Source organism: Chiloscyllium punctatum, chromosome 13 (assembly GCF_047496795.1).
Source record: "Chiloscyllium punctatum isolate Juve2018m chromosome 13, sChiPun1.3, whole genome shotgun sequence".
Taxonomy (NCBI): Eukaryota; Metazoa; Chordata; class Chondrichthyes; order Orectolobiformes; family Hemiscylliidae; genus Chiloscyllium; species Chiloscyllium punctatum.
The window spans coordinates 91326499-91350535 of NC_092751.1; the positions used below are offsets into that span (position 1 = coordinate 91326499).

The 24037-nt window shown below is 41.4% G+C and overlaps 1 protein-coding gene across 1 annotated transcript in view; it reads right to left on the reverse strand.

Moving 5' to 3' along the window:
• Positions 1–670: 670 nt before the first annotated feature.
• LOC140484645 (stromal cell-derived factor 1-like) overlaps positions 671–24037 on the reverse strand; it is a 33238-nt gene continuing 9871 nt past the window's right edge. The window contains exons 3-4 of the mRNA XM_072583206.1: positions 8563–8640; positions 671–2978 (exon numbers count right to left, since the gene is read on the reverse strand). Coding sequence (XP_072439307.1) covers positions 2963–2978; positions 8563–8640 — 94 coding nt within the window. The 3' untranslated portion in view covers positions 671–2962. The remainder of the gene's footprint in view (positions 2979–8562; positions 8641–24037) is intronic.

Below are 24037 nucleotides of genomic sequence, written 5' to 3' on the forward strand. Positions count from 1 at the left end.
TTGAATACATAGACTGAATTCCAAGTCGAAGAATTAAAATCCTGAAATTATGTATCACAAGAAGTTGAATGGTGTGTTGAGAGATATTTGGGAATAGTTGAGTTTAAAAGAGTCAAGCCATCTGTGTTGATTTTGTGAGCTCCTAAAAACAATTCTCAGTATAGATGCTGTGATATTAGTAAGTATTCAGTCAAAAATATATGCTTTTGAAAATGCATAGCCTCATTAAAGAACATCTGCTCGTACCAAGTGTCTTTAAATCACTTAAACCTGTCTGAGAAGTTGTACAAACAGCATTTAAAGACTTTCATAATTCAGAGAATTACTAGTAAAAGTACATTCTCAGTTACTTTATTTAAAGATGATGGAAATGGGGTATTTTCCCAAACTTCTGATTCAAAGTAGAGATGCTGTGCAATGAACCACAAGACAATCCTCTCTTCTTTCTTCCTCCCACTCAAAAACTACATTGCTTGAGGATAGAAGTTAGTTGTTTTATCATTTTAAATAAAAACCCATAAGGAACTGTTTTGTCTTAATGTAGGCATTATAGGTCTATTTTAAATAAACTAAAGCCTTTGACAAAATAACAGAGTCAAATTTAATGACAATGTTTCCAACAGTAATTTCTACCTTACAACAGTTAACACACTCAATGAATAGGCAAAAATTAAGTTCAAAATGCTTTTATTTTATATAACTGTTATTCAAAAGCAGAGTTTGGACAGAAAGCGTTTCTGGGGTAATCAGATTCTTTTCCACATTTTAGGGAACTCCAGAGAAGAGAATATCTGGATAAACCTTTCTGGAAGCAACTTATAACTTGTACAAATTCTTCACTTTCCTTTGCAACAGTCAGAGATTCGGGGCAGGAAACTAGACAGAGGCCAAAAACAAAGCAAGCTGAACTCCTGGGAATCAGCACAAAGGTTTTGTAAATTTAGAAAGAATTAGAAGGAACCCTATAAAAGTAGCATTGTATTGTGTTACAATAAGCAAACCTGACTCAAGAATGCAGTCAGACAGAAAGGCATCAGAATTCCCAATTACAGCTTGTTACTGTACTTGTGAAATATTTGGAAAACAATGTAGAATATTCAAGGACAAAATCAATAGTTGGTACAGATCATTATGTAAGAAGGAGAAATCAGTTCCATTGTGCAGAGTTTTGGTTATATTGACTGACTTGTAGAATATACTTGTTCCCTGGGGTATTATAGATTAATTTCTGAAAATAATCCAGTTTTTATTCAGACCACCCTGTTTCAAATCTCTCTAAATAAATCTGACTTGTCCCTCCCACCCCAGATCTTTAACATAATGAAATCTATATCGACAATAATTGCAGTATATATGTTATTGTCAATAGCTTCAAATTACGTGATATTAATGTATTTTTAAATGTATTCCAACTGATTTAAATGCTTTCCCATGCATATTATTCCAATGAAAAAAATCCCTTTACATTTTGGGATTCTTCACTCAAAGATTTTCCACTGGAATTGTCCTCCAGAATTACAAAAATCATCTTGTCACAGCTTTAAGTGCCACTGAGCATCTTGCACACAATAATTTGAAACATGGTCAATATCATCACAAACACATTTTGCACACAGCCAGATCCTTTAAACTGCTGTGAGGTAGATGATTGATTAACCTGTTGTGGGCCAGGGTTTTAACATCTAATCTTCTTTGATTATTGTTACAGGATTGTTCGACATCTGTACGAGTGGGGGATTGAAATCAACAGCTCACCTCAGTATAGCACTACGGTGTCAGTCTTGGTTTTTGGGTCACTTCCTGGTCCAGGACATAATTTTTTGATTTGGAGGTAAGTCTACTTACAACTGATCCAAATGAATATTTTGCATTCCTCTCTGTATAATTTATAAAGTTTACAAATTGAAAGGATTAAAGCTTGATTGTTGTTTTACATGTATTAACTCTTAATGGGAAAATTTTTTTTGGCATTATCAACATGTGTTTATATTTTGTGAGAAGCAGACCAAAACACCAAGAGATTACCTTCTTACCTAAACATTCTGACTGTTATTAATGTTTTGTGGGTCTACCATTGACTGCTACTATGTTTATTTTTCCTGTTAGGTTTCCTTACCCTGTCCACTGGGATGGATGCATCATTTCCCCCTTGGCGCCAAGGCCTTGATGTGGAATGATGTATCAGTCTTGCAGTGAGTGAGAACTCTTCACTGCTGTGGCATTTAAATTGCATCCCTTGTTCTACCTCACCGCTCCAAAACTTTGCAATTGCTGCAAACTCTTTGGTATTAATGGGAGTGGAGGATTCTGCAAAAACTCAAGTGTGCCCGCGTAATTTGTGGATTAAACTTAAATCCCACCAGTCCAGCGCCAGCTAAGATCCTAGTGGGAGACCAACAGATTCTCAGGGGAAGCAGCCATTACTATTCAACTCCCACTGAACTCATAACTGGGTTGGAGGGAGTTCCAAATGATCTTGGCTTGTTCTGCAGTAACTTCATCTTTTGAGATTATGTGAAGTTGACTGTGTTCAAAACTCACTTATTTTAAAGAAGCTGTTGTATCGCCAGATTCACGTATATTACGAGGCAAAGTCAGCAAGTTGCAGTGTCAAAATGCAACTTTTCAGGTCAACAAAATGACAGGATTGAAGCACTCTCTTTAACTGTGATGCAAGTGCTCTGCTCTTTTAGTTTCTTTTTAAGTTTTAAAACTTAAAGTTGGCATGACGTATGTAGATGAACGGCTAATAAAGTGGTCGTCACAGAAAAGCTGAAGACACAGATCTCAATGTATTTCGATATAGATATTCAGCTTGTAAATCATATAGTAAGGGTTTACATTCAACAGCTTGTTACTGGGTAATATACTGTGCATGATGGCAGTCTGCATAGAATACATAAGGGTGCCTCATTTTTCTATAGTTGCATCAGCACTGAGGATCATCACATCTTCGTAGCCTTTACATCATGGATTTCCTGCAAAGTAATGGATGCTGTCATTAGCAACTATCCTAGCATCAAAACTTAATGGAACTGAAACATCTCAAGCTGCATGAATTTTAATTCCCTTTAGTTTTGATCATGTGCTAAATCAGTTTTCTTCAACAATTGAATTCAAACTGTGGCACTCTGGGTATACTTATCTTAAAGCATGGCACATATACCAAGGCAGTAACCCCTGAGCCCTTTGGCAGAATTGGATTACATTCCTAGCATGCTGGAGTTTTCAGAAGCCTGCAATACTGAACATCTGACACCAGGAGTGCACTCTCTCCCTGACCTCCACCAAGCATTTTTTCACTGGAATGCTAGAGGTTGAGAGGTGACCTTTATAAAGTTTTACAAAATCATTACAGGATAGGTGAGTTGATGGTAGGTGGCTTTTCCCTAGGATGGGAGATTTCAAGACCAGAGGACACATTTTTAAGGTGAGAGGAGAGAGAATTTTTTTAAAGTATGAGCAGTAAATCTTTTACACAGAGGGTGGTTCTCATGTGGAACGAGCTTTCAGATGAAGTGGTGGATGTGGGCACAATTACAACATTGAAAAGACATTTGGAGAAGTAAATGAGTAGGAAAGGTTTGGAGGGATATGGGCCAGGAGCAGGCAGGTGGGACTAGTTTAGTGTGGGATTATGGTCGGCATGGACTGGTTGGATCGAAGGGTCTGTTTCTGTGCTGTATGACTCCATGATTCCAGGTCGATGGTGAAATTTAATCAGGTTGCTGTTAATTTTAAACTTCTCCCTCCACTGCCACAGCAAATCTGACCGTGAAGACCAAAACGAGTGTTTAAGGAAAATGTAGGTGTATTTCACAATGCATTTTTCCCATTTGTAGATCATTTCAATTTGTCCAACCATGTTTGGGCAGGCATACTGAATGTTAATTCCAGTGGAAAATCCAGTGGTCAGTCTCTCCAGAAACTGACAGAAACAATAATACAGACAGCTTCCCAAGGACCAAAACGTCTCGGCAAAATATCAAATCTTTCAGTTATTTTCTCTCACACAGTGAAATATGTTTTCTTGGACCAGTAGGAGGGTCCCATCAAGTACTAATTTGAACAAAGTTAAAAATCACGCAACACCAGGTTTAATTGGAAGCACACTAGCTTTCAGAGTGTTGCTCCTTCATCAGGTGACAATGGAAGGCTCAATACCACCACTACTTCCACTACCAGCTTTCAATTAAACTGTTGGACTATAACCTGGTGTTGTGTGATTTTTAACTTTGTACACTTCAGTCCAACACAGGCATCTCCAAATCATAATTTGAACAATTAACTGATTCCATACCCCAAACACAAGCTTCGGATTCTCCTCCTATTCGAAGATACAATATTATTGCTTATTGCCTTCAAGTCGTTTGACAAGGTTCCCCATGCGTGACTGATTAGCAAGGTTAGATTTCATAGAATACAGGCAGAACTAGCCATTTGGATACAGAACTGACTCAAAGGTAGAAGTCAGAGGGTGATGGTGGAGGGTTGTTTTTCAGACTGATTGTTTTTCTGACCAGTGGAGTGCCACAAGGATCGGTGCTAGGTCCACTACTTGTCATTATTTATATAAATGATTTGGATTTGAGCTAAGAGGTTTAGTTAATAAGTTTGCAGATGACACCAAAATTGGAGGTGTAGTGGACAGCGAAGAAGGTTACCTCAGATGGACCAATGGGCTGAGGAGTGGCAGATGGAGTTTAATTTAGATAAATGCGAGGTGCTGCATTTTGGGAAAGCAAATCAGAGCAAGGCCTGTACACTTGATGATAAGGTCCTAGGGAGTGTTGCTTAACAAAGAGACCTTGGAGTGGAGGTTCATAGTTCCTTGAAAGTAGAGTCACAGGTAAATAGGATAGTGAAGAAGATGCTTGGTATGCTTTCTTTCATTGGTCAGAGAATTGAGTACAAGACATTGGTTAAGCCACTTTTGGAATATTGCATGCAATTCTGATCTCCTTCATATTGGAAAGATGTTGTGAAATTTGAAAGGGTTCAGAAAAGATTTACAAGGATATTGCCAGGGTTGGAGTTATAGGGAGAAGTTGAATAGGCTAGAACTGTTTTCCCTGGAGCATCGGAGGCTGAGAGGTGACCTTAGAGGTTTATAAAATCATGAGGTGCATGGATAGGGTAAATAGGTCTTTTCTGTGGGGTATAGGCATAGGTTTAGGGTGAGAGGGGAAAGATATATAAGAGACCTTAGGGGCAACGTTTGACACAGAGAGTGGTGCGTGTGTGGAATTAGCTGCCAGAGGAAGTGGTGGAGGCTTGTAAAATTGCAACACTTAAAAGGCATCTGGATGGGTATATGACTAGGAAGGGTTTGGAGGGACATGGGCCGGGTGCTGGCAAGTGGGACTAGATTGGGTTGGGATATTTGGTCAGCATGGATGAGTTGAACAAAAGGGTCTGCTTCCATGCTGTACATCTCTCTGACTCTATGAGTCAAAGTCATTCCTCTTGATGATATTGGACTAAGTTGGCTTTATTCCAAGGGTGGGTGTGGAATGCAGAGTTAGGAAAGTCTTGCTACAACTTATGGAGGGCATTGGTGACACCACAAACTAAAGTACTGCATGCTGCTTTGGTCACCTTATTTGAAGAGGATATTATAGCATTGAAGAAAGTTGAGGGACGGTGGATGAAGGGGGTTGTCTGATGAGGAAGTGTTGAGCAGATTGATGACTAAACTCATTGGAGTTGAGAAAAGTGAGGGGTAATCTTATTGAAATATTTAAGATCCTGAGGGGACTTAGGAGTACATATGGCAGAGTTGATGGGCCAAAAGGTCTCTTCTGTACTCTATGATTCAATGATGTGATGGGACAAATGCTGAGAACGTTGACCTCATGGAGGACTCTAAACGTATTTTCAAAATAAGGGATCTCCCATGTAATGCAGAGGGCAGTGGATTGAGGAGGGGGTCATTGAATATACTCAAGGCTGAATTTGACAGATTTCTAATTGACAATGAAGACAAGAACCATGATGGACAGACAAACAAAATGGAGTTTAAGGCTGTGATTAACTCAGCTGTGATTTATTTGAAAGGCAGCGTGTGCTAGAGAGACCAAATGGTCCGTTGCTGATTCTAATTTTTTATTTCTTTTGCTAATTCTAGACAACACAAGTTGGCAGGTCATAAACCATTGAATTCTTGGACTTCTTATGTCCTGGCTTCACATGGAGACCGGCTCACAGAATAATTGATCAATTCTTCTCAAACTGCATATGAGAGTATAAGTTCAAAGGTTCTAATCAGGAAACTAAAGAGTGACTATTGAACTGAAGCTGGACTTATTGCCATCAGCTAGTTAATGCTCACCAGTTCATTTACTTCTACATGACAATGATGTTGAAATTGAAAAGGACGAAGGGATGGACTCAAATGTTTATGATTAAATGAGATTTGCCAGGATAAATTTAGAATTTCTGTCTGTCTTTAAAAGAAAAAAAATACTTAAACAACTGTCTTGTCACAGAAATGCTGTTGTTGCAGTGTCAACTCCTGTGACAAAATCAATGCAATGTGATTGTGCTAGATATCAGGGAATGCACAGATACACAGAACAGTACAGACCCTTCTGCCCTTGTGTTGTGCCAACCTTTTATCCTGCTCTAAGATCAGACTAACCTACATACCCTTCATTGTTCTATCTTCCATGTGCCTATTCAAGAGCTGCTTAAACATCTCTAATGTATCTGACTCTATTACAATTGTTGGCAGTGCATTCCAGTCGCCCACCACTCTGTGTAAAGAACCCAACTCTGACAACTCCCCTAAATCTTCCTCCAATTACTTTAAAGTTGTGTCCCCTCATGACAGACGGTTCTGCCATGGGAAAACGTTTCTGGCTATCCACTCTATCAATGCCTCTCAACATTGTGTACACCTCTATTGAGTCACTTCTCATCCTTCTTCGTCCTAGCTCTGTGAAAAGCCCTAGCTCCCTCAACCTTTCTTTATGAGACACGCCCTCTTATGAGGATGCAAAGATCATCGCCAAAAGTGCAGCAATCTCTTCCCTTGCTTCCTGTAGTAACCTAGGATATGTCCCATCTGGCTCAGAGTATTTATCTATCCTTTTATTCTTCAACGTTTTAAGCACATCCTCCTTCCTAGCACCAATCTGTTCTAGCATGATTTGGTGTTGCTGGTGTTGAACTGGGGTGTACAAAGTTAAAAATCACAACACCACCACCTGATGAAGGAGCAGTGCTCTGAAGGCTAGTGGTTCCAATTAAACCTGTTGGACTATAACCTTGTGTTGTGTGATTTTTAATTCTGTTCTAGTATATCAGTCTGCTTCACACTGTCCTCAGAAATGTCAAGCTCCCTCTCAGTAATGAATACTGTAGGAAAATATTCATTAAGGACCTCCCCTATCTCCTCCAACTCCAGGCACAAGTTCCCTCTACTATTTCTGATCGGTCCTACCATTACTCTGACCATCCTCTTGTCCCTCACAGATGTGTAGGACACCTTAGGGTTTTCCTTAATCCTACTGCTAAAGCTTTTTCATGCCTCCTTCTGACTCTCCTAATCCATTCTTCAGTTCCTTCCTGGCTACCTTGTAACCCTCTAAATCCCTGTCTGCACCTTGCTTCCTCAACCTTAAGTAAGCTTCCTTCTTCCTCTTGATTAGATGTTCCACATCCCTTGTCACCCAAGGTTCCTTCACCCTACCATCCCATCCTTGGCCTCATTGGGACAAACCTATCCAGCACTATCAGCAAGTGCTTTCTGAACAACCTCCTGAAGTCTGAAGAAAGCTCCCACTAAAGTGACTGCTCCTTCCCTGTTTCTGACTTCCACCTATACTGATTCTGTAGACAAACCCTCCTTGATGCAGCTGTGATCCTATACCTGATTAGAAATGCCACTCCCCCACTTCTTTTACCTCCACCCCCTCACCCCCATTCCTTCTGAAACATCTAAACCCTGGAACATCCAACAACCATTCCTGCCCCTGTGATATCCAAGTCTTTGTAATGGCCGCAACAACAGTTCCAAGTACTGCTCCATCCTCTGAATTCATGACCTTTTTATTCCTGATACTTCTTGCATTAAAATGTGACATGGAGGCGCCGGTGTTAGACTGGAGTGGACAAAGTTAAAAATCACATAACACAGGGTATTGTGTGATTTTTAATTTTGTATTAAAATAGACACAATTCAACCCTGACTGCACCTTTGTCCTATCAACATTCTATCCTTCCTCAGAGTCTCTGCACACTGTGTCTGGCTGTTCACTATCTAGTCCATCATCTGATCGGTAGCTCTAGTTCTCACCTCCCCCCCACTCACCAATCAAGTTTAAACCCTCCCGAAGAGTCGAGCAAACCTCCCACCCAGGATATTGGTGCCCCTCCAGTTTAGGTGCAACCCGCCCTTCTTGTACAGGTCCCACCTTCCCCAAAAGGTATACACAACTTTAAATATACCATAAATAGATATCCCATTTGAAAATGCTTAATATAAATGCTCCCAATAACAGGAGGGGCACTACATTTGTGTATAATTTGAAGAGAATCACGTGGTTTTTGTATCCTTACAGGTTTCTGTTTCTGAAACGAAGCCATCTTGTTTTAGGATGAATGCAGATCTGATCACCATTGTTCCTCAAAGTGGCTCTGTCAAAACAAAGAGGAAGGTGCACATTTAATGCAGCACAAAACAAATCAATGATAAATCTATGGCCATGGTGTATTTCTAAGCCTCATAAACCAGACAGCATGGGTACCTGAACATTCTGAGAACATCAAACTGTACAAAATAGGAGCAGGAGAAGGCTGTTCGGCCCCTTGAGTCTGATCCACTACACAATGGAATCATGGCTGGGAGATGCAGGGAGCAAATCCATCCCTCGACCTTCCCAGCTTAGCCAAGAACGGGAGGGGGAGTCCCAATGAGTAGCCGGGGGAGTCTCAATGGATACATGTTGGAACTAAGGGGAACTCCCAGATCCAGCCAGCTTTGTTTTGTTTCCATACTCAGGAATTCCCAGGCTGACAAGAAGTCAACAGAATTGGATTCAGTGCAGTGGCATTTTGCTATGAACTGAAAACATTGCGTTTCATTTTGTAACTTCCGCAAAATATTGTGGATAGGAGTCTGCAGGCTGCAGATCTAATTTCCTACTGGTCACGGTCCCAGTATAATCAACCTGTACCTGACACTCCCAAAAGGATAGCAAACATAGAAACATGCAAGGGCAGGACAAGTGAAGGACTGCTAAGTAGTTCTGAGGAAGGGTCACGCAATCTGAAATGTTAACTCTGATTTCTCTGTGCAGATGCTGCCAGACCCACTGGGTTTTCCCAGCAATTTCTGTTTTTGTTTCTGATTCACAACATCTGAAGGTCCTTCATTTTTTTTAAAGGGCTGTCCTATATTTTCATTTACTAGTGGACGCATCTTGCAGTCAGCAGTGCAATGGGAGCGTACACCACTGACTGCAACTTCAACTGACCAATTACATTTTTATAGACAAAGTTCCCCATGGTGATTCTCAATCCCTCACCCCTGAATGTTCACATCCTCACTAACTAACAAAACCCAGACTCTCCCTGCAACAATAGAAGCCTCCCCTTCACCCACCAACACAACATAGGCCCCTCACCCTTCTCCCAACAATGCCCACACCCTTTCTCTACTTCAGACCTCCCAGAAAAACTCAGCCCCACTCCCCAAAATTGTTCATCCCATATCCCCCACCCCAACCTCTGCCCCCAGCAATGTTAAATCATCTTCTCAGTTCGAGAGGTGGTAAGCATTGTCTGGGAGTAAAGGTCAACAGTGCTTGGAAGCAGGAGGTGGGGAGTGAATATTGTCAGGAGGGCAGTGAGCCAGGCTGGGATTTCTTTCACTAACTTCAAGATGCAGGTTTTACAGAGGCTTTAGAAAAGGTTGAAGTAACTCCAGGTGGAGAAAACAATTCAAGTGTAGGACAAACAGCCCAGGCCTGGGTAGAAATGGTTGTCTCATCCCACTGTCATAGGGGAGACAGGCACAGTAACATTAGCAATCAGATGTAAGCATGTACACTCATCAAGACAAGTTCAGGGTCCTGAGGCACAATAACACCTTAAGTGGAATTATTCACACCTTCCTATACTAGGCCTGTCCAGGTCACACTTGTAATTTCTGCATCTTCCTCACAGCTCACCCTTCCTCCCAGCTTCCTGTCATCTGCAAATTTTGAGATATTGCATTTATTTCCCTCGCCAAAGTCATTTGGTACATGTTTTGAATAATAGCTTTTGAGCCGAATTTTGGGGTAATTTACCATTTTGATTTCTGGGCTTAAATTCTTTTGCTGATATCACTAACTATGTCAATCACAAAGCCTCCTTCAAAAACACTTTCCAAACTCCTGACCATGCCATCTAGAGGGATGAGGACAGCAGATACATGGGAACCACACCATCTGCAAGTTCCACTCCAAGCCATTCACCATTCTGACTGGGAAATCTATCCATGTCCCTCAGTGTCAATCAGTCAAAAAACCTAGAATTCCTATAACAGCACTGTGGGAGTCTCTACACCACATGGGTCATGCCAATTTTAGATAGAGGCTCACCAACACTTTCTTGAGGGCAGCAATATGAGCCTAGCTAGTAATACTCACTTCCCAAGACTGAATACTAAGAAACTCATTTCGTCACCTTTTTCAAGATTCTTGGTTAAACATTAATCTTACCAATTGTATCCAACAATGATAATCTCCTGTATGTCTTTACTCAGAGTGTTAGTTAATTAGGCTGTCTAATTGACTAGTATTTGGATCAGATCAGTACCAACAGTATTGGTTCATTTCTCATTCTGGCAGAGAAAGATTTAGGACCAGTCTTGGCTTTCCTACAATAAAAATCATGGCACTTTGCCCTGGCTCAGTGTGTAATCACCAACAACCTGCCTTTCAATAATAAAACAGTTGATAATTTTCAAAGTGAAAGATTTGGAAATGATTCAGTTAAGAGGGAATTGGATGGTGCAAATGTGTTAGATGCGACATCTAGTATTGTAGAATGGTACAGTACAGAGGAGACCCTTCATGCCATCAAGTCTCTCCCAACAAAGCTACACTAAATCTATACTGGATTAGTAGTGCTGGAAGAGCACAGCAGTTCAGGCAGCATCCAACGAGCAGCGAAATCGATGTTTCGGGCAAAAGCCCTTCATCAGGAATAAAGGCAGTGAGCCTGAAGCATGGAGAGATAAGCTAGAGGAGGGTGGAGGTGGGGAGAAAGTAGCATAGAGTACAATGGGTGAGTGGGGGAGGGGATGAAGGTGATAGGTCAAGGAGGAGAGGGTGGAGTGGATAGGTGGAAAAGGAGATAGGCAGGTCGGGCAAGTCCGGACAAGTCAAGGAGACAGTGCTGAGCTGGAAGTTTGAAACTAGGATGAGGTGAGGGAAGGGGAAATGAGGAAGCTGTTGAAGTCCACATTGATGCCCTGGGGTTGAAGTGTTCCGAGGCGGAAGATGAGGTGTTCTTCCTCTAGGCATCTGGTGGTGAGGGAGCGGCGGTGAAGGAGGCGCAGGACCTTCATGTCCTCGGCAGAGTGGGAGGGGGAGTTGAAATGTTGGGCCACGGGGCGGTTTGGTTGATTGGTGTGGGTGTCTCGGAGATGTTCCCTAAAGCGCTCTGCTAAGAGGCGCCCAGACTCCCCAATGTACACTAAATCTGCATTGGTTCCACTGCCCAGAATTAGGTCCATAGCCTACCTTGGGGATTTAGCTTAAGCCTAGTCTGCCATTCTCTAAGATCATGGCTGATCTGATGCCTTCACATTCTGACTTTCTGCTGTTAGCCTTTCACCCATTTGTTACGAAATGATGCAGTGGCTTTAAGAGGTGTATTTTTGTTTGAAAAGAGGCTTTAAGGCAGAGGCACTCAGCAGTCTACTCAGCCACTAGACGAAACCGTTTGTGAGGCCTTTGGTTTTTTTTAATGGTTGGAATAATAGAAGTAACCCAAATGGATGGGTCAAGCTCCCACAGAGCCAGGATTTTTAGTTTCCAGTAGTGGTTGTTGCTGGGTCTTCAAGCTAAGTTTGGAAGCTGCAATACATCTCTCCCCGCTACTCTCTCTGAGTTTTCTCTTTTTGTTTTCCTCCTGGCCTGTGAGACGATCTATTTTCCTGAATTTGTCATTGTCCAAGGTGTGTTTGTGGGAACTTTAATATATTGGAACAGTTACTGTTTCGTTGTTAAATAATCTAATATTTTGGTAAGATTTCCAACAGGTTTAAAGTATTTCAATTTCTTCTTTCATTTGTTGTATTTTAATTATAGTGCACAAAGAAAATGTGCTTTAACCCTGGTAATTTGCATCTGGAATGCAAAGCCTAGCACTTATCTTTAACATAAGAAAAAGTTAGGATCGAGACTATCTCTTGAATATGTCTTGAGGGGGTTTGGTCTGGTCCATAACACTTATTAGAAATCTACTTACGTCTGCTTTAGCAATATTCAAAGACTCTGCTCCCATCATCTTTAAGGGTTCCCAAGATGTACGACTCTGAGAAAAAAATTGCCCATCTGTCTCTCCTAAATGGCTGATCCCTTATTTTGAAACAGCGATCCCTTCGTTCTAGATTTTTCCACAAAAATAAACTTCCATTTCGCAAAGACCCTGCTAAAGACCCGCTCAGGGTTTTGTTGCAATCAAGTTTGTTTTCACTCTTCAATCAGCCTCCACCAAACTCCGCTAGATACATGCCCAGCCTGCTAAATCTTTCATCATAAGGCAACTCCCCCATTCCACATACATGTCTTGTAAACTTTCTCTGAACTGCTTCCAATACATTAACATTCTTCCTTTAACCTATCAGTACTGGACATAATGCTTCTGATGTAATCTCATCAGTGCCCTGTATAATTTAAGTAATAGCTATCTACTTTTGTACTCCGCTCTCCTCACAATACATGATAATAATCTATCAGTTTTCCCAGTTGGGGCTTTTGTTTTAACTCATGTGAAGTGAGCTTGAGCATTACCAGTTCAGTTCTTAGTGGAAATGGCCACACTTTAAGGAAATATATTAATGCACTGGAGAGAGCGCAGAAGAGTTTTCCAAGGACTCCAGGGGTTTTGAAAAGGAGTCATACTAGACTCAAAACATTAAGTATTTCCCTCTCCACAGGTGCCAGACCTGCTGAGTTTCTTCACCATTCTCTGTGTAAGTTTCCGATTTACGGCATCTTGCAGTATGTTGCCTTTATCCTTTTGTGTACAGCATTTCAGAACCAACCTCATGACAACCCAAAGTGCTTTACAGCCATTCAGATATGTAAATGTGTTGTTGACGTATAGTCATTGCTGTACTGTAGGCATTAGAGGAAGCAATGAGCCCCAGGATCCACTGATTCAATCAGAGGGAGCATGGTCTGCACCTGGTTTTGACTTATTCAATACTTGAAATTCTGCAGCATAAACAGTCCAGTACAGTGGGACTTAGCAATTTAATTATGGTTTTATCCACATACCATTTATACTAACATTTGGACAGGTACATAAATAGGAAAGGTTTGGAGGGATATGGGCTAAACGCAGGCAAGTGGGACTAGTTTAATTTGGGATTATGTTCAGCAAGCACTGGTTGGACCGAAGGGTCTGTTTCCGTGCTGTATGATTCTATGATTCTACAATGGAATTTACTTTGATTGTAAATATTTAATCTCTCTCAGATATTTTGAAATTTTATGAAGAATTCTTCATTATTACACGAGTAAAATTTAAGTATGATTTCTATATCTATCTATATTGACAGTTCTGAATCTTGATGGCGACAGAAATGAAATTTAATGGATATAAATAGAAATAAATTTGGGGTTTTTTAATGTCATACATTGATTTCTAAGCTTTATTCCTGACCCTACAGAAGCTTACCACGCAGCAACAGAATTAAGTGAATTATAAATAAATAAATACCTAACATTCTCAAATAGGCTCTGAACAGAAGTGAGGAGCGTTCCAATTTGGCATCCATCCACGCCACTAAATAAGCAGGAAAATCAACACCCTCCTCATCAACCCAAATAAACAATCCACTCAGACATTTAGCTAAACAAAGGTGTTCACAGTGCCAACCGTCTGGGAGGTAGGATAGAGTAAGTATTTCCAGATGTCCCAGTCATCGCTGATCCTGTACTCTGAGGCTGGTGGAATAGAACCACAAAGTCCTTACGGAACAAACCTGGAAATTGAACACAGTCCCATGGCCGCTGCCTGAGATATCCGAATGACAACTTTTGGTAACTTGGCTACAGGCTGACCATCTCAGTAGTAGATTCTTGCATCTCAGTCTCACAATGTTTGCCCTCCAGTTATTGGCAGTGGATGTGGCTTGTCAATCTACCCATGATCTCCTCATCCTCTGGAATAGCTGATTATTCAAGAGATTTACTGATTCGTGAACTAACGTACAAGAAGATTTTGTTTTCATTTTTGCACATAAGGTAGAAGGACCATTTTTGCTTTTCATCTTGAATTGACTTTGACAAAATTCTTGGCTATATTTAAAACAAACTCAGCTGAGAAATAGTATGGAGTTAGTTATGGATTTGAGAGTTGGGAGGATCTAATTGAAACATACAGAATATTGACAAGCCTGGACAGAGCAGATGTTAGGAAGATGTTTCCATTGGTCAGAGAAACTAGGGTCCTTGGGCATAGCCATAGAGTAAAGGGAAGACCTTTTAGAACAGAGATAAGGAGAAACTTCTTCAGCCAGAGAGCAGTGAATCTATGGAATTCATTGTCACAGAAGGCTGTGGAGGCCAGGTCATTGAGTATATTTACGACGGAGATAAAAAGTTTCTTGAGCGTCAAGGGTTACAGGGAGAAAGCAGGAGAATGGGGTTAAGAAACTTTACAGCCATAATTGGAGGGTCGAGCAGGTTCAATGGGCTGAAATGGCCTAATTTTTGCTCCTGTGTTTCATGATCTTTGTTTTTCATGGATTAGGATAGATGAGAAATGCCACACTTCAAAAAGTAATTCATTTAAAATGAAACACAGATTTTGCTGCAAATATTTAAGTCAGAATGCACTTATTACAGCACAAATCAATCAATAATTTGTTGGGTGGGAGAAATAGTCAGTGGATTGCAATTGATTGTACATTGCTGACATTATTGTAGTTCATCATAAATTGGTAGTTAACCACAAGTTGTGAATTAATTGATCAAACTGCATCATTAATTTCAGAAAAGCTATTTGCAATTAACATTTACATGAAATAGCTGTGTTTACATACTAACTACATTAAGCATGCAAAATGTATAAATCCAATAAGTAAAAGTGTAAATGCCCTTTTAATAGTAACATAACATTGATTTTCAATCAACCTCTTCAACACAAAAAATTTAAGACTAAAAGTTTGGAGTATCATGCTGCCACGTAGTAAGTTGTTGGATTTTTTTTAAAAAGTCATTTAGTTCAAAATTAGATATTTGTTAAGTTATTTTCTTTGTCTGATTTTGTTTCTTTCTTAACCCATTTTCTCTCTCTTGTACTCTTTTTCTATTCCAGTCTTGACATTGAATTCAGCCAGTCTAAATCACCTTCCTTCTTCGTTCTTTCTTTCACAATCCAAAAATCTCATTGATTAAAACGTAGTTTCCTCTAATATACAATGCTCCAATGCCTCTGTTGTAATGTTGGAAGCTTACTCTTCCAGCAATTGTGTGGAGAAAGCTGAAGGATTCAAGAACACTACTGTGCTCTCAGCTGGTGGTAATACTGGCAACACAAATCGCAGAGTGAAACCTATGATATCTTTCACAGATACTCAATCCCAGTGAAGTGTCACTTTTATAATAACTCTAATTTCTTACTAAATTGACTCATTACAATTTTGATTGAAACTTCATTCTGGTTCTGAGGGCTTGGTTTCCTTTGCAGTTCTGATGGCCGAAAACACTTTAGAATTTTGTTAGCTTGAGAATCTCTAAATGAGTTGTCACAGCTCAGAGACCTTGTAAACTAGCCTGCTCTTCTGCTAGGGTGAAACTGTGCTGCTGAACTGAAAACCTAACATTTCTTTCCTCCAGCTGAACTACAAATTACGGTCCCTGGTCTGCTCGCTCTGCATGTCATAAAAGCTCAACATCATAAGGTCTTGGTTAACATTACAGGTGTGTCCTGATGAGTACTAAAATTAAGTCATCTGTTATGAAGACATGGGCATACTTGAAGAGAGTTAAAAGTAGTAGAACTACCAAACACAGCACCAAGTGTTCTCAATAAGATGACAATATAACACTTAGTCGAACAACTTAATTAGCTTGTTGCCTGGAGACAAAAACAAATTCAAATTCGGCCAATCAGTTTAAATTATACTCTGAAAAATATCAAACTCCAATCCAATTTGAATTAAGTATATTGACAATCTTAAAAGCCAATGACATAATCCGATGCTTTGGGCGGTATAAGACTGGGGAAAATTGAACAGTTGAGAGGAGAGCTGCCATCCCAGTTTGTACACAGACTGCTTGAAAAATAACTCTCTTAAAAGTAACATTTCAATCAGTAACCTGTGATGCAGAAATTCCTAAGAAGAGAAAAAGAAGACATAGGAAGATCCGAACAGAAACATGAAAGCTGTCTGGTTTTGAGATAAGAAGTGTGGTTTTATAAATCTTAATTGGGAATTTTATCAGGCTGGTGTAATAGAAGGGAAGCTAAAAGATAGGTTAAAGGAAGAAATTGTAAATAGTGGTGAGTTAATTATTCTCTGTTATACTTTAAAATAAAATTAACAAGTTTATTTCTTAACTAGATCTTGGCCACTCGGATTTTTACAGATTACTGCATGGGATAAATCTTTTCTGTGTTGCTGCTTTTAAATTAAGCAGGAGAGTTTACCCTGTGATGTAACACATCTATCTTCTTGAAAATGATGGGCTAACATTTATGACATCTTGACTTAGACCCTTTGTGAAACACAGAAGAGTGATACTTTCTTCATGAGGCTTAGTGAGTTCTCTCATGTTATTATCCAAAATGTGCCCCATCAACTATCTATTCTACCTCTATGACTTTCCACTCATCTAGTGCTGAGCTAATTCTCCCATAGCTGGATGTATTCACGCAATATCACAATAAAGTGGAATAGACCATCATCCCTGTCGGCACCACCATCTTGGGCCGAGGTAATGCACCCAGCCAAGTGGGCGGCACGGTGGCAACGTGGTTAGCACTGCTGCCTCACAGCGCCAGAGAACCGGGTTCAATTCCCGCCTCAGGCGACTGACTGTGTGGAGTTTGCACATTCTCCCCGTGTCTGCATGGGTTTCCTCCGGGTGCTCTGGTTTCCTCCCACAGTCCAAAAATGTGCAGGTTAGGTGAATTGGCCATGCTAAATTGCCCGTAGTGTTAGGTGAAGGGGTAAATGTAGGGGAATGGGTCTGGGTGGGTTGCGCTTCGGCAGGTCGATGTGGACTTGTTGGGCCTGTTTCCACACTGTAAGTAATCTAATCTGTAAGCATTGGCATTCTGCACTTGGCCTTCAGCATCAATGTAGTGCTACAACAGCCATAAACCAGTGCCTCTTACAGCACAGCTGACATTTCCTTCACTTGTAACTTCACATTCCCAACCCAATCACCAGTTAAGGGCCAGATCACCAACCTCTCCTGTTCCCATCCCAACCCCTTCCCATCTGACAAACCCACTGTAACACTGTTGGTATTTCCCCAGTATCCACTGGAGCCCAGCATCAGGTCATTGTTCACTGTGGAACCATCACTGACAGGAACGCCTTCAAAGAATGTGCACCATTCACTTTTATTATCAGAAAATCAAAGCAAACAGATTTCAAACAAACAGATGCTGCATTTCTATCCCAAAATGCAAATGAATTGCTGACAGTCAATGATTACTCACTGAACCCAGCTCACATCTACTGCAATTAGCTGTCACTTAGGTCCAGTCTGGCTTGTTACACCTAATGCAGTTGCATTCTGTTTTGCATAAGGTGATGTTTCTTCTGCTCTTCCTCCTCCTTAGAGTCCTCCCACCCTCACATTCCCTCAGTATCCATCACTCACTTCCCACTCCAGCTGTGAAGAACACAGCAGGTTAAGATCAAGCGTAAAGGGAAGACCTTTAGAATGGAGATAAGGAGAAACCTACTTATCCAGAGAGTTGTTCATCTGTGGAATTCAGTGCCACAGAAGGCTGTGGAGGTCAGGTCATTGAGTATATTTAAAACAGAGATAGATATTGCAAAGAGGACCAAAGATTATTGGGAGAAAGCGGGAAAATGGGGTTGAGAAACCTATCAGCCATCATTAAATGGCAAAGCAGACTTGATTGGCCAAATGACCACTCCTATGTCTTGTGGTATTATGTGGCACGCTTGTGTGGAGTGTATTGCAAGGCACCAAAGCTGTCCAGTCAGCAGAACCTCTTCAGGAGTCCTGACATTTGACCTTAGCCAGAGGGTTACATAATGGATTCATCAGCCATGGTTGCAGAGAATAGCCCTTGTTCCTGTACGGCATCCAGACTCAGCAGGAACATGAGTCTTCTTGAGGATATAGACATCAGGCAACTTCCAAGATATTGGGTAGTGAGTTAGAGCAAGCGGTGAGCTGGAGTTACCAGATATCTGCTCTGATTGATTGTCATGTCGGGTGTTCCTAATTTCAATTATCACGCAATGGGATAGCAACCTTTAGTGTTACTGAGGGTGCTGATGAGTGATAATCTTCATTAATAGGCATCTCATTATTCACAAGTGTGAATCTCACCCTGACATCTGGAAATCTGTTGAAAATATAACTTGCTGCTTCCAACGTCATGTCAGACTTCACTTGACCTCCCGTACAATTCTCACAAATTTCTCACATTTGCCATGTCATTCAGGGCCTTGCAGGATTCAGTCCAATGACTTTAGTTTGCTTTCCAAATGACTTTCTGACCTCTTTAAAACATTACCTTCACACAAGTGAAACCACATGCCTATTTACCTCTCCTTAAAATAGTAATTAAATATTTTTACAACACATTGAACTAACGTGATATGCCAAGAGTTAACATGTTCCAAATTTTGGGACGAAGTCTCAGGATGTGGTAGGATGCAAGTCCTTTCTTCTGAACACATTTTAACACATTGCTGCTTTCCACCAGTCTTCCTCCCCTTTCCATCTCTTCATCAAAACAAAGACTATTGACGCTCCATTAGAAATACGCGACATGTTGCATCAATAATTTGGGATAATTTTCCACGTGAGGCCTATTACTTATTCACGGTCCAACGAAGTCAAAAAGTTGACAGTGAAGGATTGTTATTTGGCAAGTACCTGATCCATAGCAAGTCTGTGTTATGAAATGCCTAATTTGCATGTCTATGCCTTGGGGTTATCAAGGCAATGATCTGAAACTTCAGTTCATGGCTCTGTGGCCTAATCTGCAAACCTAAACACAAAAGCAAAACTTAATCTCAAGGTTTATCATTAACTAATATTTGAATGTTGATGTCTAAAGTATGTTTTATTTTGTCTGGGCCTATTGAAGGGTCCTGAATGTCCATTATTGGGTATTTACTTCAGACTGTGAAATGTTCTTTAGAATCCACTGAACAAACATCAGTGTGGTGCATGTGCTAAGTAGCAAGACCAAATTCCTATAAATGATGGAGTGACCAATGATGTTAGAAAGCATCAATGAATTATTTTGCCATAAAGGTTCACGCATGCTATTTAGGTGTTCTTCCATGAATATGCTCAATGTAATTTGTCATGGGTAATATGAGATGAGAATTTCACTCATGAGCAGTACAGACCTAGCTGAATGTATTAGCATGCCATTAGTTGCGAACCTCACCTCACTGACAGAGTTTCCCATTCTCCCACCCACTAGACAGAAAATAGACAGTAACAATTTCCAATATGAAAGTCAGAATAGGTGCCTAGTGACTCCAACTCACTGCAATAGTCCTCGGGCTTTCCATCTGAGACAGCAGTCCCAACATTCTCAAAGCAGGCTCCATGAGCAACAATCACCTGCAGTCCACAAAGGTTGGCATCAGAAACGTACCACCCTCTTCATACCATCATGGTACATCTTCGACTCAATTACAATAAAGCTCTGCACTTCAATGCTTCACTTTGGAATGTATTGGCTTACAATGCAATAGTGCAACCAAGTTACTTTTCACACTGGGACACACACCCAGGGATTTGACTCATTCTCTCACCCATTTAGAACTTACTTAGATCCCACCAACATGATGGCATAGGTGGCCTTCCTATCCCGTCAAGCTGATGGCTGCATCAAATTTTTAGCTGTTTCCAAGGATCTCTCAATCATCTACCCACAAATGTGTCAAGGTCACCTGTGGCAGATCACACTACTTTACTAGTTTCCCCTGGAACATTATCCATGTTGCAGCCCAGGCTGTAGGCTTTGTCCACACAGCTGCCTTCCCCAGGGCTAAGAGTTGTGCTGTCTACAATGCGGTCTCTTCCACATTGAGGGGTAACCACTTTGCGTTCCACACCTACATCCTGTCTGCAAAACTGACCTCAGGCTTCTAGTTGCATAGCCGTGTCCCAGACCAAAATTTCTGTCTCAGGCCTGCTATAGTGTGCCAGTGAACTTCAGCATAAGCTCAAAGAACAGCATTTTATCTTTCCTTAGGTACTCTGCAGTCCCCAGGACTCAACATTGAATATCAAGAACCTGATTATGTCTTTTGGTATCTACACCCACCCGATACCTGGTCATGACTGGGGTTGATTTTAGCACAACCAACCCGTTCTCACCTACTCCTACTCTGATTATCATTTGATACGAGTTGCTTTCAGCACAGACTACACAGTTTCTGGTACGTCTGGCTCTCGTTATCATTTATTCAGCTGGTCCTGTCCTGGCTTACTATCAATAATCTCCTTATTTGTGAAATAACTCCGGAGAGGCCGATATCCCATCACCAAGCCACCCTTTATTTATTTACACATGGAGAGTCCTTCACACTGAGCCAACTTCCTCAGAGCCAGTTCTCCGAGTGAACAGGGTGTCTGACACTCCTGTCCTTACCTGTCAGCCTGGGCTCCCTGATAGGACCAGATTAACAGCCCCAATTGTGGAACTCTTATTCAGTGAGGTCCACCTGGCCAATTTCATTACCATCCCCTTTCATCTCTTGCTCTCACTCTCACTCTGCCATCTATCTCCATCTATTCACTCACCTCCTCTTTACCCCACCCTCAACCTTCAGCATTATTGCCAGTGTTTCTGAGCTGCTGGCAGTTCTGATGAATAACCACTCCAAACATTACCTCTGCTTTCTTCCCCACACAGGCTGCTGGACCTGCTGAGTTTCTCCAGCACTCTCAGTTTGGGGTTCACAGTGTTACAAACTGCACATACCACACGTTGAGAGTAGCCCATCATTACACAGCTGATTTAATCAGCAGAAAAGGGATGCCATTCCATCTATTGGTCTCTCATCAGTACAGCATCTCAGAAGTCCGTGCCAGGTCTTTTGGGAGCTGCCAAGCTATTTATATCTTTGAGAACCCTCAAGTTCTTGCTCTGTTTGAAGCCTCATTTCATACGTAAAATGCTGGTACAAAGATTGGATTTATATGCATCTGGGTACATGCACAGTAGCTCAGTGGTTAGCACTGCTGCCTCATAGTGTGAGGGACCAACATTCGATTCCAACCTCAGGCAACTGTCTGTGTGGAGTTTGCACATTCTCCCCACGTCTGTGTGGGTTTCCTCCCACAGTCCAAAGATGTGCAGGTAAGGTGGGTTGGCCAGGCTAAGTTGCCCATAGTGTCCAAGAAGGTGGAGACCAGGTGAATTAGCTGTGGAAAATGCAGGGTTATGGGGATGAGTGGGATATTCTTCAGAGGGTCCGTGTGAACTCAATGGGCCAAATGGCTTGCTTCCACACTATAGGGATTCTATGATCTCCATGACTAAGGGATCCAAGGTATTGATTACTGCACATCTGCCCATAGATCTGTTCTTCTGGAGGGCTTCACCTTCAGATTAATGTCCCTGCAAGTTCTGATTCTTCATATTGACCATTTGCTGAATCCTTCCACTGCCTGCTGTCACCTACCTGTGCAGACAGCTGCCTCAGTGGTACAACTCCCTTGGCTCCCTCTCACTGGCCCTAATCCTAACCCTGGTACATATCTGCCTGCTGCCCTCCATCCCTAATTGGGCTCAACAGCGCCTCCTACAGGATCACGGCTGTCACAAACAGGATTGGGACCCCACAAATCACCCTGTTGCCTGAAAATGTTTAAAGTTAAGAGAATCCTGGTCTCTGTCTTTGTGGATTGTTGAGAAGCTCAGTGAGAGATTTAAACAGTGTCAGGTTTCCACATGCCAGGATCTGAATAACCCCCAAAATACCATGAATCTATTAGACTGTCATCACTTGTTTTCCTTACATCTCTGAAATATCTGAGCTGTCTTTCAAGGATCTGGCTGCCTCTGTTCCACGTGCTTTGTATCTTTTCCAAGCCACTGAAGCTGGGAAATGCAGAGAAAGCGATAACCTTTGACTAAAAAATATGGAATTTACTTTCTCTTTCAGATATGATTCATTAGTAACTGTAGATTACAATCAACTGAGAACTGTTGTATTTTACTGCAATACCTCTTGGTGCGATGCCGAACTGTCAGATTTTCTTTCCCCATGTGGGCCTTCATGCCTTATGCCCTTCATATCACTGACAGCTTCACTCTCCCAGCAGCTTCTCTCAGGCCACGCTTTCCTTTCCACATTTTGTAATGTGAGATTATCTGGACCCCTTTCAGTGTTCCCATCCCTCCTTTCACTCCAGACACTTCCATGTAAATGATTCTTTCGGCGTCACTCAACAACAATGTGCATTTGTATAGAACCTTTCATGTGATTTTTTAAAAAATCTCAGGTGTCTCACCATTATCAGACATAATTTGATAACTAACCACACAAGGGGCAATAAAACAAATGACCAAGTGGCAAACAGGCAGGGTTAAGAAGCACCTTAGAGTGAAGAACATATAAGAACACCAGAACCTAGAGCAGGAGTAGGCCATCTGGCCCTTCAAGCCCGCTCCACCATTCAATAAGATCATGGCTGATCTTTTCATGGCCTCAGCTCCACTCACCCGCCCTCTCACTATAACCCTTAATTCCTTGACTGTTCAAAAACATAATCTATCTTAGCTTTGAAAGCCTTTACTGAGAAAGCCTCAACTACTTCACCGGGCAGGGAATTCCATAGACTCATAACTCTCTGGGTGAAGAAGTCCCTCCTAAATCTGCTCCCCCCTAATCTTGAGGCTATGCCCTCTTGTCTTAGTTTCACCCTCCAGTGGAAACATCCTCTCGACTTCCACCTTACCTATTCCCTTCATAATTTTGTGTTTCTATAAGATGTCCCCTCATTCTTCGAAATTCCAATGAATATAATCCCAGTCTACTCCATTTTAAGCTGTAAGGAGAGAGGTCAAGACAAAGTGAAGGTTCAAGAAGGAAATCTGGAACATAGACAGATGAGGGAACGAACACTAATGGTGGTGCACTTAAGACTGGGGCTAGATTTGCAAAGATGTCAGGCAATTTGAAAGGCTGGAGGAGGGAACATAGATAGGGAAGGGTGAGGTAGTGCAAAGGGATTTGGAAATAAGGATGAAATGTTGAGGTGGTATAAGATGTTGCTGAGGCCTCTTCTGGAGTATTGTGTCTAGTTTTGATCGCCCTGTTGTGGGAAGGATATTATTAAGCTGGAGAGGGTTCTGAAAATATTTACCAGGATATTGCTGGAAATGGAGGGTTTGAGATGTAAAAATAGACTGGAAAGGCTGGGGCTTGCAGGAGATTGAGGGGTGACCTTATAAAGGTTTATAAAATCGTGGGAGATATAAATAAGGTGAATGATAGGTAATTTTCCCTAGAGTGGGGGATTTTAAGGAACATGTTTTAAGGTGAGAGGAGAAAAATTTTTAAAAAGACATGAGGAGCAATTTTTTTTACACAGAGTGGTTCGTGTGTGGAATGAGCTGC